This window comes from Hevea brasiliensis, chromosome 2 (genome assembly GCF_030052815.1).
Source record: "Hevea brasiliensis isolate MT/VB/25A 57/8 chromosome 2, ASM3005281v1, whole genome shotgun sequence".
Classification (NCBI taxonomy): Eukaryota; Viridiplantae; Streptophyta; class Magnoliopsida; order Malpighiales; family Euphorbiaceae; genus Hevea; species Hevea brasiliensis.
Window position 1 is genome coordinate 97,783,420 of NC_079494.1, and position 14,856 is coordinate 97,798,275.

The following is a 14,856-nucleotide window of genomic DNA, read 5'->3' on the forward strand; positions in this document are numbered from 1 at the left end:
ATATTTTATTAATGGTAATTTTTTATAAGAAAATCTTTTGTGAGTCGGAATAAAAACATAAAATATAAGTTTTGACTTTTAAAAATGTAAAATAAAAGTATTAATTATAATATAACTCAATAATTAAAAAGGAATTTGCCGATGGTAAAAAGGAAGAGAGGTAGGCTGCCTCTATCACAACTCACAATCCAGATAATAATAATAATAATAATAATAATAATAATAATAATAATAATAATAAATATAAATAAATAAATGAAAAGTAACAATCACATAAAAAGGACAAAGGAGAACAGGTGGGTGTCAGAGAATATGTTAATGTGTAATCATTATAGTGGGTGCTGTTGCAGACATGGGCCCCACCATTGCCCCCCTCTTCCTTTTCATGGTGACACTCATTTTCACCATTTCTCCCACAAGCCTTTTATTATTAACATATTCTCTCAATTCCAAATTTCTAATTAAATATTTAATAAAATATAAAAATTATAATCAACTTTCAACGGTAATCATTTTGAGAATTGCAAAGTTTAATTAAAATTAATTATAAAAAGATTATATTATAATTTAAATTTAAATTATTTAATTTTATAAAAAAATAAAATTTAATAATTTTTATTAAAATATTTATAAAATTAAATGATTAAATGTAATAATTATTTATTTAAATTATTTAATTTTTATAAATTTATTTTTAATTTTATTTATCACTGATTAAAATTAAATATAAAAATTAATTTGTAAATAGGAGAAAGAGGAAAAGAGTAAAATGGAGACAAAGCTATTTTTTTGTTGTTTTTTTAATTAATTTATTATTGGTATCAAAAAGAAAATAATAATAATAATAAATTCTCACAAATACTGAATACCAGGGGCAGTGGCTTTTTCTCTTCCCTTGTCTCTCTCTCCATCTCTCAATTTACAGTTCAGGTTAGCCATCACAAGCTCTCTTTAATTTCTTATTACTATTTCTGCTTTCTGATTTTCCATTCTTTTGATTTTCTCTTTCTTTTATTTTTTTTTCTTTCTCTCCAAACAACCTCTCTTTGTGAGTTTCTTGAATATATATATTTGCAATTTACATGTTGATTGTTATACCTGCATATTGATGTAAATGCGTTTTCTGTTTTAGGGTTTGGTTCTGGATCGTTGATTCGATTGATGAAGAGGGGGTTTCTGCCTTCTAGGGTTCCCTACTAATGGAACTGTGTACCCATTTCCTGGTAATCAGTGGGGGTTTGCTTCGTTTGATCGTTTTTGTGACTGTTGAGGGTGGATTCAGATCATTCGAGCAGTGCCACGTATAAATTTGGCTTGAAAAATTTAGTTGTCCTTTTTGGGTTTTGATTTGGGGTTTAATCTTGGAAATTTTATTTTATCTTTTTTTTTTTCATGAACAATTGGGGTTTCCACTTCTGTTCTTGATTGAATGGAATAATATGGAGCTTTGAATTGTCTGAAATAGGGGGAGAAAATTGGAATTTGAGTTTTGAGGCAACAGCCATTTCTTTCGATGGAATTGGGATTAAGAAGCAAGGAGGACAGTTTCTCTACTTTTTTCCAATAGAAGGCTCTTCAGTGTAGTAGTTTTTGCAAGGATTTTGCCTTGTATTGATAGTGAAAATTAAGCGTTTGCTTGGTCAAGGTCAACTTTTTTTTTCTTTTGTGCTGGTGTGCTTGTATAGTTAGTAAATATGGAAAAGGAGATAGTACATGTGGAAGGGACCAATAAGTGTGTGGGTGATGACGTTAACCCTGAAGACTCCTTTTGTCCTGAAATGGAAATTGAAGAGAATGGGAGTCCTAAGAATGAAATTCAACGGTTGACTTCAGAAAAAGGTGAGGGAAGTAATGTGGTTTTCTCAAGAGAAGGACCCCTTGTAAGTAAAGAGTCAAGAAGGAGTGGTGTCTATCGTTGTGGTGCAAAGAAACTCAAGTCACAAGCAGTTGTAATTGAGTCTGAGGTTGGCAAGAAAGGGAATGTTGGCCATGACAGGAAACTCACTAAACAAGACAGGATGGAGTTAGGCCGGCTGTTTCAGGGTGCAGTTAGTTCACATGATTGGGAGCTTGCTGAGAGTTTGATTCCGTTGGCAGATACACAGGCCCTTAATGATGCTATGTGCATCACTTTGGACTCCATCTGGTTTTTGAGCACGCAACAGGAGCTTCATGGGATAACTGGATTGATCAAGAAGATCATTGCCAATGGTGCTTATGACTTCACTAGAGCTGCTCTTAGGACTTCATTTTTAGCATCGTGTGTTTCTGCATGCCAGAGCCGAACAATGAGTCTTGCAGATACCGTGACTGTGATGGCTCAAAGGTATGTTTTACCTTGACTTAAAAACAAAAAAAAAAAAAAAATTGACAACCTTTTTAGGGGATTGAACAATTGGTGTTTTGTTTTCCAGCAATTATGTGGATATATTTGGAAGGTACTTATAAGACCTAGAACTCAATGAATCCCCATGCCTGTGTACATATATGTGCATGTGCGCTTTTTTCTATTTGTATGACTTTAAAGTTTTGTGATTCTTGTTCTTGAACTCTAGGGTAACTTAAAAATATAACTTAAAACTCATGAACTTTGAAATTTTGTACCGTAAAATTCTTCTAACCCTCAATAGCCAATTTATAAGTAACACGCTGATATAGACTATTCTGAGTGACGATAATATTAACGATTGCATTATTTTTCGGAGATAAAGTCTCTCTAATTAGCTACTATACGTCTAACACTTCATTATTTCGTATGGCTGAAATTCTTTCATAGTTAATTTGTGAAGAAAATCATAACTGGTTTTGTCATTGTCACATAGAGAAGAGAAAATTGTCCCCTCTCCGTCGCTTTGGACTATATAAACCGGCTATTGCCAATCAAAAGGATTTTATTGTATAAAATTTTAAAGTTCAAGGGATTTTATGTTACATTTTAAAGTTCAGCGACAGTTCTGTTATAACTCCTAAAGTTCAAGGACAGCTATTAAAATTTATCCGTCTATTATGGTTAATCTTATTCTTTGTCCCTATTTATTATGCTTTTTGTATGTGGTACCTTTTGTTGGTACTTGCTTATCTTGAGACCTTCCTTATAGGCATCTGGTTATTTATTATTTTGGAAATGAGTTCTCCCGTTATCATTTTTCTTGATCCACTGTTGTTGATGACTTGCCAATATCTTAATTATCTGTAAACAAAATCAATTTTAGTTGTGTGCTTTTATTATGCAAGTGTTTTGCTTCATCATACAAATAAGTTAAAAGAACAGCTTTTACAAATGAGGTGGGAGAGAAAACAAGGGGACTTTTACCATCCACTTGGACTGGATGGTGATTGACAATAAACTGAACACCTTTTGAAATAATCATCATGATATTTTGTGCTTTTTTAATTGTGTTTCAATTTTGTATGAAAAGGCTTCTTCCATGCGAGATTATTTGGCAGTTGATAGCTTTTGTTTATGACAGCCTTTTTCTGTTGTTTTTTTTTTCCTCCTTTTTTTCTGCCCTCTATCCCAGCATCCATGCTCCTATTTTTCTCTTAAAATTAATGTTATTTCTAGTATCCCCAATTCTGTCTGCAATCGTAAAATTTCACCTTTTAGCTTTTAAAGGCCATGATAAAAATTTTTTAAAAGGGAAATTGAAGTAATTCAAAACTAGATGTGAATGATGAGTTTATGTGCTGGAAAATTTTTCTTTGCTTTTAGTTTTCAGTGCATTTAGGTTCAAGTACTTGGGTACACTGTTCTTTTAATTTGTTGCTTGTACTGTGGGGAAAGAGGAATAGGATTCTCATCTAGCTTTTTTAGTTGGTCCTTACTCCAGTCCAGCTGTTCCTCTTACAGGAGCACTTGTGTACTAGCATTTCTCCCTCATGAATATAAGATTAGCTTGTTTTCTACATACTGCCATATGATAGTTTTGAGGAATATTTGTGCAATATAATCAACTAAATTTTAACCTCCAACTAGTTGAGATTGACCAGATTAATCTTTTTCCTCCATTTGACTTGGTTTAAGTTTCCTAGGCTTGTAATTACTAAATCCTTTTTCCTTACTTTCCGCAGCCTTAAACGCCATCCTAGATCTATCCCTTGATTTCTTTTCTCCTGCTACTTCAATATGCTTAACATTCTATGCTGATGCATTTGTTGGTCTATGATGCACATTATCAAACCATATCAACAACACATTGTCCCTTTTTTGAACTTTTTATCAATGGTGCCAACTTCATCTTTTTATGAGTGCATTCATTTCTTATCCAATACATCATTTTATTTATGTACATTCATCTTAGCATTTTCATATCTGTTAACTAATTTTTCATATATGGTTTTTCACTTTCTAACATTCTTCATACATTATAATCAGTTGAATCAGAGTTCTTTAAAACTTCTTCAACTTATTTGGTAATTCTGCAATCTTAATCTTATAAGATTCCTTTCTCACTTCTCCACCATCCTGCTATAATCATGTGCAGCATACTTGAATATACTCATATATTTATATTTTGAAGCATAAAGAATAAATTGCTCTAGTGTCTAATAGAGCTAAATGGTGAAAAAGGATCCATATAGCTAACCCCATCTAGTTTGGGATTAAAGCTTAGTAGTTGTTGTCGTTGTTTTAGTAATTTTGTTTCTCTTAATATTTGTCCCCTTCAGAAGTTTTTCTTAAGTTTTTGTTATCTTCCTACATCAACAGTATCTACTATCTTCTGTTTCAGGCTTCAAAACTAAAGAGTAGAGCAACAATGTTGGGAGTTAAATAGTTTTATGTGAATGCATGAAAAAAAATGTCTCCTTGAAATACTTTAATTATGCAGGTAGGGAAATACTTTGGAACCCTGGAAGCATTATTATCTAATAATCTGAGGAGTCAATGATTTCACATTTGCATTTGTTACATCAAAATAAGCTGAAAAAGAACTGAACTAAGAAGTGGTTAGCAATATTTTTGCCTTGATTTGGCATGCATGTGGTTATCTGTTAATAGTCTTGGAAGGTGCATTTGTTGTGCATCATACATCTAGTGATGGTTTTATAGTTAATGATCACCGCAATTTGCTTTCAGAGGCTCACACGTCTGCGCTGATATAAGGTAAGGACTTGTAGGAAAGATCTTACCTGTTGAAGGGAAAAAAAAAATTGGAATGAGAATATTTGCAGAAAGAACTCAGTTTGTTAATTTTATAAATGGTGATCCTAAGAAAAATAAGTGCATATTTATTGAGTGTTTCTTGAAAAACTATCAATGTGTATGTTTAAATTTTTCATTGTATCTATTCTGAGTGTGTAGGCATGATATGCTTGCGTTTTCATCTTTCTTTTATACTTTTATTTATTTTTGCTGGTTGGCTTTCTTTGATTTAAGATATTTCATTTAAGAGATTGATTTGGTAATTCTTAAATTTTGGAGAAAAGAGAGTGCTTTAATTCTGCTAGTTTGGTTTTTAGAAAATATTTTGCATGCATATAGTTATTCAAAGATCCAACGCTACAAGTTACAGCTAGGAAGGTCTAATGAGTAATGACCCAACAAATCGAAATGTTGGTCCAAATATCAATTTTTAGCTGATTCTTTTCTTTGTATCATTTATTATACCTGCTTCAACATTCATGTCAAACTGTAAATTATGGCTAGGATAGAGGAGGCAGGTACCAAATCACTTAGATGTTGATGTGGACTATGTTTTATACATAAAATATAAGAAAGGAAGTGATACTCAACACAGGAGAGGGTGAAAAATCTTTTTTCTCCCCCTTTCTGAACAAAGTTTTTGAAAATCTTAAGTGGCATTTCAACAAGTTTAATCATGAGTAAATTCTATAATATTTTAAATATCATTTTAGTAAGTGTTTGTTTCTCATATCTTACGCATACAATATTAGCCATGATTGATAGTTAATCCAGAGTTTGGATTTGTTGTCATTAACCAAAGTGAAAAAATATGACTGCAATACTTGTTGTTGAGAGTATATACTGAATGATACTTTGTATTTAAGCATGCGCTGATGTGCTTTTTTTTTTCTTTAAATTCCTTTGCATTTTTCATCAGGCTGCATGAGCGTCTCCAGGAATGCAATGGGGATGAGGTCTTGAAGGCAGAAGCTGGTGCCAAGGTTCAAAAGTTCACTGAATGGGCTTTGAAATGTATCGGCTTCCATTCTCGTTGTCAGGGGAATAGGGATAGAGTGAGTCATAACTCAGCCATTGAGATTCAACTCCAATTATCTGCATTCAAAACGTTTTTAGACCTTGCTGGCAATCAACTCACAGGGAAGGATTTCACAGAGGCCTTTGATGCAGCTTGTTTTCCTCTTACTTTATTCTCTAGTTCCTTTGATCCTGGCTGGGCATCTGGGATATCAGCCACTGCAGTCCAAGGATTGTTGGGTATGCTAGTTGAAGGTGGGGCGGACAATGTTAACCAGTGTTTTCTTGAAGCCTCTCGTTTTGGAAGTACAGAACTTGTGCGCATCTTATTGCAGGTAAAGTGATTATTTTCCAGGATGACATTCAATTTCTGTACAGCTATTTTTTGTCCACTTTTCTTGTGAAAAAGATATTCTTTTTATTTGGAAAGATTCTTACGACTTTGGTCAAACAGCAAGAGAAATGGTTAACACATCATTAATGTCCATGTCTAATTCTCAACAATTATCCATTTCTAGGTGATTTTATTGGCAAGTTTTTTGGTGGTCTTAAGTGCTTTTCCTCTCTTTTTTGGTGGTCGCAAATGATGTGGGAGTAAAGAATGAAAGTATGAACTGAGGTAGGCACGGAAGAGGGAAGAAAAAGGAATAGCAGATAAATATATTAACCTTCTTCTTCATGTGAAAATAATAGTGCACTGTGAAAGAAATATATGATTGACTCAGACTTGGAGTCATTGGAAATTTCAGCATAATTATGAAAAAAAAAGTTAGTAGTTTGAAAAAGAAAAGAAAGGCGGAGATTGAAAGTTGAACTAAAATGCTGATGTTAATTATATTTGCAATGAAAGTTAGCAGTTATTCATGCTTAGGGCTGTGTTTGTTTGTTTGTTTGTTTTATTTTTTATTTTTTAATTTTTTAATCTGCAAAATACTTCTTGCTGGAATAACACTAGAAAAGTAAGAATTATCATGTGTGAGTGAATGAGCCTTTTGTTGATCACGTGACTATACTTTGATGGTACACAAGCTAAGTGAGCTTATCCAAAGACCGTAGAGAGCTAACTGTAAATGCATGCAAAAGGGTTATGTTTTTCCAGAATTTAAAGGATAATTTCCTCCATCTGATCCTTGGAACATAACATATATATGAAACTGATATGCTTGGATTATTTTGTAGGTAGTCTGCCTAGTGCCTAGATAGCTTGTTTCTCAAATTATTAGTTAGAAGGTAGAAGAATCACTGTGTATCTTAAAATATGATTCTGCTTGTAGTGTTGAAGCAATTAGGGAATCCATTTGATGTTATATTCATATTTGAAGGTTATAGACCTGATTTTCCAAGCTGGTAGATGGGGTCATTAAGGTTCAGGAAATATGAGTATCGATATGGTTTAAATTGCTAAGTTCAGATCTCAACTTGCATATTCAAGTTAGCTGTTAAACCAAAAAGCAGTTGAGTTTTTGGATCATGAATTAGCCTGATGGCTGAGTATTGGATTGAATCATTTCATCCCTATTAGAATATGTTGGCATCTCCGAGTTTGTTCTTATTGTTTTTTATATTTTCTGATGGCTGGTGTCCTTTTCTCCTGTCTCAACCTTCCAATTACTTCTCAATCTACAAAAAGCATGCCTATTATACATTTTTTTTCCCGTGAAGAGAATGGGAAAGGGAGAGAGATTACCTGAGAGTTTTAAATGGTATTTAAATTGCCTTTGATTATCATTTTTGCTTATCTAACATGGGATTTCTGCATTCAGATTGCCCAAAGGAACAGCTTGGATGTTGATGTTGATCTGGCCCTTGGTTTTGCTTCTCATTACTGCAAAATTGGCACAATGGAATGTCTAGTGGAAGAGGGGAATGCTATAGCTTTTTTAGGCCCTTTTATGAGAGCAGCAGAAAGGGGCTGTATGCAGGTTGTCCAGTGGTTTGTGAACAGGGGTTGTCGTGACATGGAACTCTGCCTTGCCCTTACAGCTGCCACTTCCAGTAGCCAAGTTGATGTTGCTGCGTATCTTCTGCCTCATGTACCTCAGAATGTTCTTGCAGCTCTCAGCATTGAAATTCTCAAGGCTGCTGGCGAGCGAAGTGGTGGGTCACTTGATGGAGTGGCGTTTCTTCTTCGTTCTGATTTTTTAGGTGATCCTGTTGCTACTTATGCTGTTGCAGACAGCATTGCTAGGTCTGATGATGAGGCTGTTGCCCCTGAGCTGAGGGCTTTTCTTCAGGAGCATTGGTCAGAGGCAGCTTTCTTGGATGGATCAAGGCAAGGTCAAGAACATTATATGAATCTAGTGAGGATTTTGAATTGGGGTGGATCTCCCATGTGCATAAGGGATCTGCCAGGCCCCCTCAGGGTGGCAATTGCTTACTTGCCTTTGTATCGGGAGTGTGTTGCAGCAGGTGGTCGGTTGTTTTCACAAAGGCTAAGAGGGCAGCTTGTTGAAGCCGTGAGAAGGCTAGGGGGTGGGTCCTTGGAAGGGGTGAGTCAAGGCAGAGAGCTCTTGTCTATTTTGGAGCATCACCTTCCTCCATTTTTGGTTCACACCGACAGTGTTGGGTAGAATGTTTCACGCTGCAGATTTACAGTTTTACCCTTTGCACCTCATATGTGCTGTAGAAAATAAAATATTTCAGCAGTGGTTAAGGTGAAAAGCTAAAGGTTTGCCAATTTTCCTTCCATAATGTGGTTGGCTAAACTCCTAACATATCTCTGCATTCTCTATAGCATATATAATCTGTGTTAATGTATGCGCATGTTGACCTGTAATATATAAGACGCAGAGCAAGTATTGTTACAAAGGGTTGTATAGTGCGAATGTATATTAGCCGAGTATAATCTTTTTGTTATCTTTGCTTTTTTTTTTCCTTATTTCCACCCTGTATCTCTCGTCTTCGTCATTATTATTATCTTAAGGTACCAATAAAATTACTCTACTTGTGTTTTGGGGGTCATGAATTTGAGTCACGACTCACGGGAATAGCCTCTATAAAACAGAAGTAAGACTGTGAATATCAATTTTCTTTAAAGCCTCCAAGTGTGGGATAATTTAGGGTCTTTGCCATTGAGCTGGTAGTGGAATGGGATCATGAATTGGAACAATAGCATTTCTTTTCCATTTTAAAGTTCCTGACGTAGAAGAAAAGGAGTTAAGAGGTCATAAATGTTGGTCCGAGTAGAAGTGCATGTTTATTCAATTCAATTGTGAGTGACAGGAAGTATCTCTGGTGGCCGGCGAGGTTGAAATAGGTTTGAAGCAGGCATTACAAATCAAACTCAAAAAAAAAAAAAAAAATTGTGCAGTGGTCCAAAAGAGTGGGTGTTTCGCAATTCACATGGCATTTGATAAGTCAGCGGCAGCAGCTTCATTTCTTTTTGCATTATTCACTGTGGATGGCTTTGAATTCTTCCCCCACTAATTTATTATTATTTATGTTGCCTTTTTGGAATTGCCGCCTTCGTTTTCATTTTGGCTCCATTCTTTCTGTTTTTATTCTAAGGGTGGAATGATCTCTAAAATATTGTACGACAACAAAAAAAAAATAATTTAATTATGAGATGTACTTTATACCAAAAGAAAATTGTTTTTACTCATAGTAAAATTTACTCAACTCATCAAATTCTTTTAAATTTAAAAGTTTATAGTTTTAGAATCAACTTCAATACTATTAAAGTAAATTTTTATTAAATTTGAGATTTTTTAAATTTTAAAATATTGATGAATTATGTAACAATAAATAAAAAATAAAATTTCAATAAATAAATCTTGAGAAGTAGTTGAAAATATGTCGTTTTATTAGATTTATATAATTTTGAACAATATAAAAAAAATTTCCATGGAATATGTTGAATTGTATTCCACTACCAAAAATGCATTTAAAATTTGACTATTTTTAAGGCAAGAAGCATATTTATAAATTAAAACAAAAGACTTTGGGCAAGCTGAAGACACAAGTTCCTAAAAAGGCTTGTGGGTTTGGTCAAACAATGAAAGTGACCAAATCATAGTACATGTCCTCTTCCATTTTTCTTTTTTTCTATTCCATTTTTCTATTTTAATGAATTATTTATTTTTTATTTTAAAAATATATTAATAAATTTTTATATTGTTATTTAATTTATTTTTTTAATCTCTCTGCTATTTTAAATATTTATTTAATTTTTATTTAATCTCTATAATTTAAAAAATATTTAAGTATTGAACTATTTAATTTCTTTCATATCAATTTCCCTTTTTATTAAATATTTTAACTAAAAGAAAATTTTAATTTAAATTGAATGGAAGAATCGGTAGATGAAATAAAAATATAAAAATTAATTAATATATTTTTTAGAATAAGAAAATCATTTATTTTATTAAAATAAAAAAAATTAATAGTAATTTTTTTATTCCACCTTTTCCTGTACTTAAATAATTCAATTTCAACATGAAAATGGTTTTTAAAAATCAAGCAAATAAGGTAAATTTGTGCTACATCTACAAGAGTACAATAATAAGGTATTATTATTTTAAATAATAATAATAATAATTCATTCAGTGATTTTGTTACTATTTAAAATGAACTTATTATTTTTATGCTAATTAATGATGATGTTAATTAAGTGTATTATTTTCCTATGAAAAGAAAAGTGTGAATTATGTCCAACCAACATAATTTTAGTGTATTTGTTATGGATTCTTGTTTGTGCTCAATAATAATAATAATAATAATAATAATCAAACTACATATCATGGTTCAATTAAAGATTTTTCAAAAAAAAAATAATTTTCATATTTTATGCTAATTAAATATTGTTAATATTATTTTATAATTATGCCTTTTAATAATTTACAATGTTAAATTCTCCATCTCAACTGCAAAATTGATGGAGCAATAACTCAAATCATACCAGGAAGATTTGACTTAATTTGATTTTAAAATCAGGGAAAAGATTATTGGGATCTACAAGAAGGAAAATTAAACAAAGGCTTTCTTCACAAACCACAAATACAATGGCATTAAGGGCATGAAGCAGTTGGTATGTTTCAGTCCAAGCTGCAAATCAGCAAGCTTGCTTCAACAATACTAAGCATTAGATCAAATCAAAACCAAAATCAAAGAAGAAAAGTAAGGTTGCATGAGAGAGTTGATTAAGAAATAAAAGAAATGTTATCTTGTTTTCTTTTCAACATTTAGGGGGAGAAAATACAAAATTTCTAAGGGAGAAAAAGAGGTGCATTTCTTTTGAAACACCATTTACACGTATGTATAGGTAATATCCCTTGCATTGGTAGGCATGAATGCCAAGATCATTAGCACTGCTAAGATGCCTATAGGAAGCAGAAGCAATAAGAAAGGTGGTGGAGGTAATGGTGGAAGTATCAGAGGAAGGATCAACAGAGATGCTGTGAGACATATTAACAGCAGCAGTGATTCCAAGCTGAAATAGCTTGCAGGAAACAACCTTCTCCCACTGCCTTGTGACATAGATCTTTGATACTCCATTTTCTTTTTCTCTACTCTTAGGGGAGGGGGAGGAGTTGGGGTTGTGACATTCATCTTTCTTGCTCTCCCATCCATAATGTTGCTAGGATAATGATCTTGCAGGTTGATTATACTTCTTGAAAATTTTGTATCTGACTTAGGATGTCCACAACTCATTTAATACTTGTTTTAGTCACCAAATCCCCAGAATCCCAGATGAGATCAATTTCTTCACAAGTTCAAAATTCCACAGATCTCTGCCTCTGATTTCTCCAAATTGATCAATGGACAACCAGCTCTGTCCTAGCCTAGAAATTTTCTCTCAGTAATGGAAATCAAAGCTCAGCCAAGATTCTTACCATTCAATTTGAATCAACTATTGAAGTTCAACCCAGATTGTGAAATGTGGTATGCAGCTAACCAGCAGCTCTATACTCTCGAAGAAAGATGTGTGAAATTCTGTTTTCTTTTCCAGGAGTCAAGAATGCTAATGCTTCTTGTCAGATCACAATGTGTACACTTGGTTCATCAATTGCAAGAAGTGTAAAGCAGATTCAAAGACAAATTTACAAGAAACATAGAAGAAATTCGAAATTCCACTAACAACAACAATGTAAAACTCCTGCTACCATTCTTTATATTGTTATCTCTATCCTCCTGTTTCAAGAAAATCCAGCTGCCTTCAATTTCAGAAAACAGAAATTAACTTCGTCCCCAATTGGCCAACTGGACATACAATCAGAAAAGAGAAAAGATAGAGTCAGTTTTAAGATATTCATCATGTTTAATCATCACCAGTAATCAATTAAACCCAGAAAATTAAAAATTTTAATATCCACAACAGATAAAACAAAACAAAACCAAAGTCAATATTGATACCCTTTCTTTCTTAAATCCCCTTGCTCTCAAGCCTAATGTCACCTCATAAATTCTTAGGAAAGAAATACCAACATATAATAGCAGAAAAAGAGTTTTTTTTTCCATGAAATATTGAAGATTTGATTTACATCATAAACCCAATACATCAAACCCAAATACAGAGATGAGGAAATAAAATAGAGAACCAAGAAATACCCAGAAACTAAAGCTAGCTTATCTTCTAACGAGATCAGGAAAACAAATAAAAATGAAAAGAGAAAGAGAAGATGGGTACAAAGAGTTAACCTGTGACAAAGATGGCAAAGATGCTCTAGCTTTTGATGGTGCAAGAGGCGGTTTCAAATAAGGCAATTACAAAGAGGGAATGCACAATCGTAATCTTTTTGCATCTCAGAAATTCTTTGCTCTTGTTTGGAGATCTCTCTCTTTAGTTTTCACTCTCTATCTCTCTTTAATTCATAGGGATCAAGATAAACAAAGAAAGAAAGGAAGAAAGAAAATGAAGGAAGGAAAGAATGGAGAATGTGCAAGTTCAGTTGAAAGAGATGAATTTTGAAGGCTTTTTGGTTTCAAACACTGTATTTGTATAATTATTACTATTTAGTTTTTGAAGATTCATAGCATAGAAAGGGTAGGGTGAGAGAGAGAGAGAGAGAGAAAGAAGGAGAGAGAAAGAGTTGGGTTCAGTGAATTCTCTTATTGAAGTGGGGCATGCTGACATAAAGTTCCTGGTTTTGGAAACTGAGGGGCTTGTGTCTTCCGAGGTTCACCACCCCTGGACACTCCTCTCTAGAAAGATTAAGACCTTAGATTTTAGAAATGTAATCAATCTCTCTCTCTCTCTCTCTCTCAAAGTCTACCTCCAGTTGCATTAGCACCTACTTTATTGCTTGTTTTTCACACTGATGGCCCCCTCTGAGACTAGAGAGAGAAACAGAGCCCTAGGTACCTATAATAATTGTTACAATAAAGAAATAATTTTTAAAAATATTATCTTAAATATATTTAAAAAATATTAATTTTAAATTATTTTTAATATTTTTAATTAATATATTCAAAAATATTACATGAATAAAGTATAAACATTAATTTTTTTTATATAAAAAATAAGGGATTGAAGGAAATTAAATAAAAGGATTGAGGGAGAAAAAATAATTAGTAATATTAATAAATTCACATCCACTAATTTTCATATGAGATTAGGTCCATTAACAATTGTCCATTTTTAATTAGCTTCTTGCATTTAGGGTGGCTATGATTTAGGAATCACCGGTTACGGTTCTTGAATCACTGGTTTAGGTTCAATAAAATCATAAACATGAACCAAACTGTTAGGAGATCGTTTGAAAGACAGTTCCTGAATCGTTGGTTCTGGTTTGAGCTCCGATTTAACGGTTTGAAAAACGATTCGAAAAATAACGGTTCAAGACAGTTTAGATGACAGTTTGGAAGTAGTTTAGGGATGATTTAAGGGTAGTTTAGACAAAAAAAATTAGAGAAAAATTTTATTGATTCAAAATTTAAGTTATATTTGTAAAAATATTTTAATTTTTCTTAGAAATCTTTCAATCAAAATAAAATAAGAAAAAAAAAAAACAAAATAATTTATCTTTAAGAAAAATTTAATAAATAAAGACTTGAACCTGATTAAAAAATTAGAGATAAAATTAATTTTTTTAAAAGAAATTAGCAAAATAATTTATCTTTAAGAAAAATTTAATAAATAAAGACTTGAACCTGATTAAAAAATTAGAGATAAAATTAATTTCTTTTAAAGAAATTAGCAAAAAGTGCATGAACTTAATTTTGCCTAAATATTCCTTTATAATTTAGAGAAATAAAAATTTCTAATTATATTACTTGCCTTTTTTTTAAATTATATAATAATTGATAATTAAAAAGTATCAAAGAGAAAAAAAAATAAAATAGAGGGTATTGAAAATTTTATTGAAGATTTAAAGTAATAACAAAGTAATTGAGATAGTATTGAAATTTTCAGTAAGTATATAAAATAATAAAGTAAGAAAATTGAGAGAGTATCGGAAATTAAAATGAGTGTAGAAAATAATTATTTAGAGAATTTGAGAAAAATTGAAAAAATATTAAGAATTGAAGAAAATACAGAGAATAATTGTGTAGAGAATTAATGATATATATAAATGAATTAGGAGTGAGGTAATATATTTATTAAATTTTTTTATATTTAAATCGCTGATTTAATCCGGTTTGAAATCGTCGGTTCAATCCGGTTCGGAACCGTCGGTTCACGGTTCTTAAAAAATATGAACCTGAACCAAATCGCAGAAGGACGGTTTTAGTCCGATTCAAAGTCGGTTTTGGTTTTG

The 14,856-nt window shown here is 32.2% G+C and overlaps 2 protein-coding genes across 3 annotated transcripts; one reads left to right on the top strand and one right to left on the bottom strand.

Moving 5' to 3' along the window:
* Positions 1-787: 787 nt before the first annotated feature.
* Positions 788-9,016, top strand: LOC110651892 (ankyrin repeat protein SKIP35). 2 transcript variants are annotated; one of them, XM_021807363.2, is made up of 4 exons: positions 788-930; positions 1,133-2,326; positions 6,063-6,495; positions 7,924-9,016. In XM_021807363.2, exons 2-4 carry the CDS (start codon positions 1,695-1,697, stop codon positions 8,728-8,730), a joined length of 1,872 nt encoding a protein of 623 aa, XP_021663055.2. In that variant the 5' UTR covers positions 788-930; positions 1,133-1,694; the 3' UTR covers positions 8,731-9,016. The 2 variants fall into 2 exon arrangements, with proteins under 2 accessions (XP_021663055.2, XP_021663056.2); XM_021807364.2 differs by having other exon boundaries at positions 919-1,048.
* A 2,282-nt stretch (positions 9,017-11,298) lies between these two features.
* Positions 11,299-12,358, bottom strand: LOC110651891 (protein AUXIN-REGULATED GENE INVOLVED IN ORGAN SIZE). The gene has a single exon (XM_058136191.1). The coding sequence runs from the start codon at positions 11,807-11,809 to the stop codon at positions 11,405-11,407; it is 405 nt and encodes a 134-aa protein (XP_057992174.1). The 5' UTR covers positions 11,810-12,358; the 3' UTR covers positions 11,299-11,404.
* Positions 12,359-14,856: the final 2,498 nt, after the last annotated feature.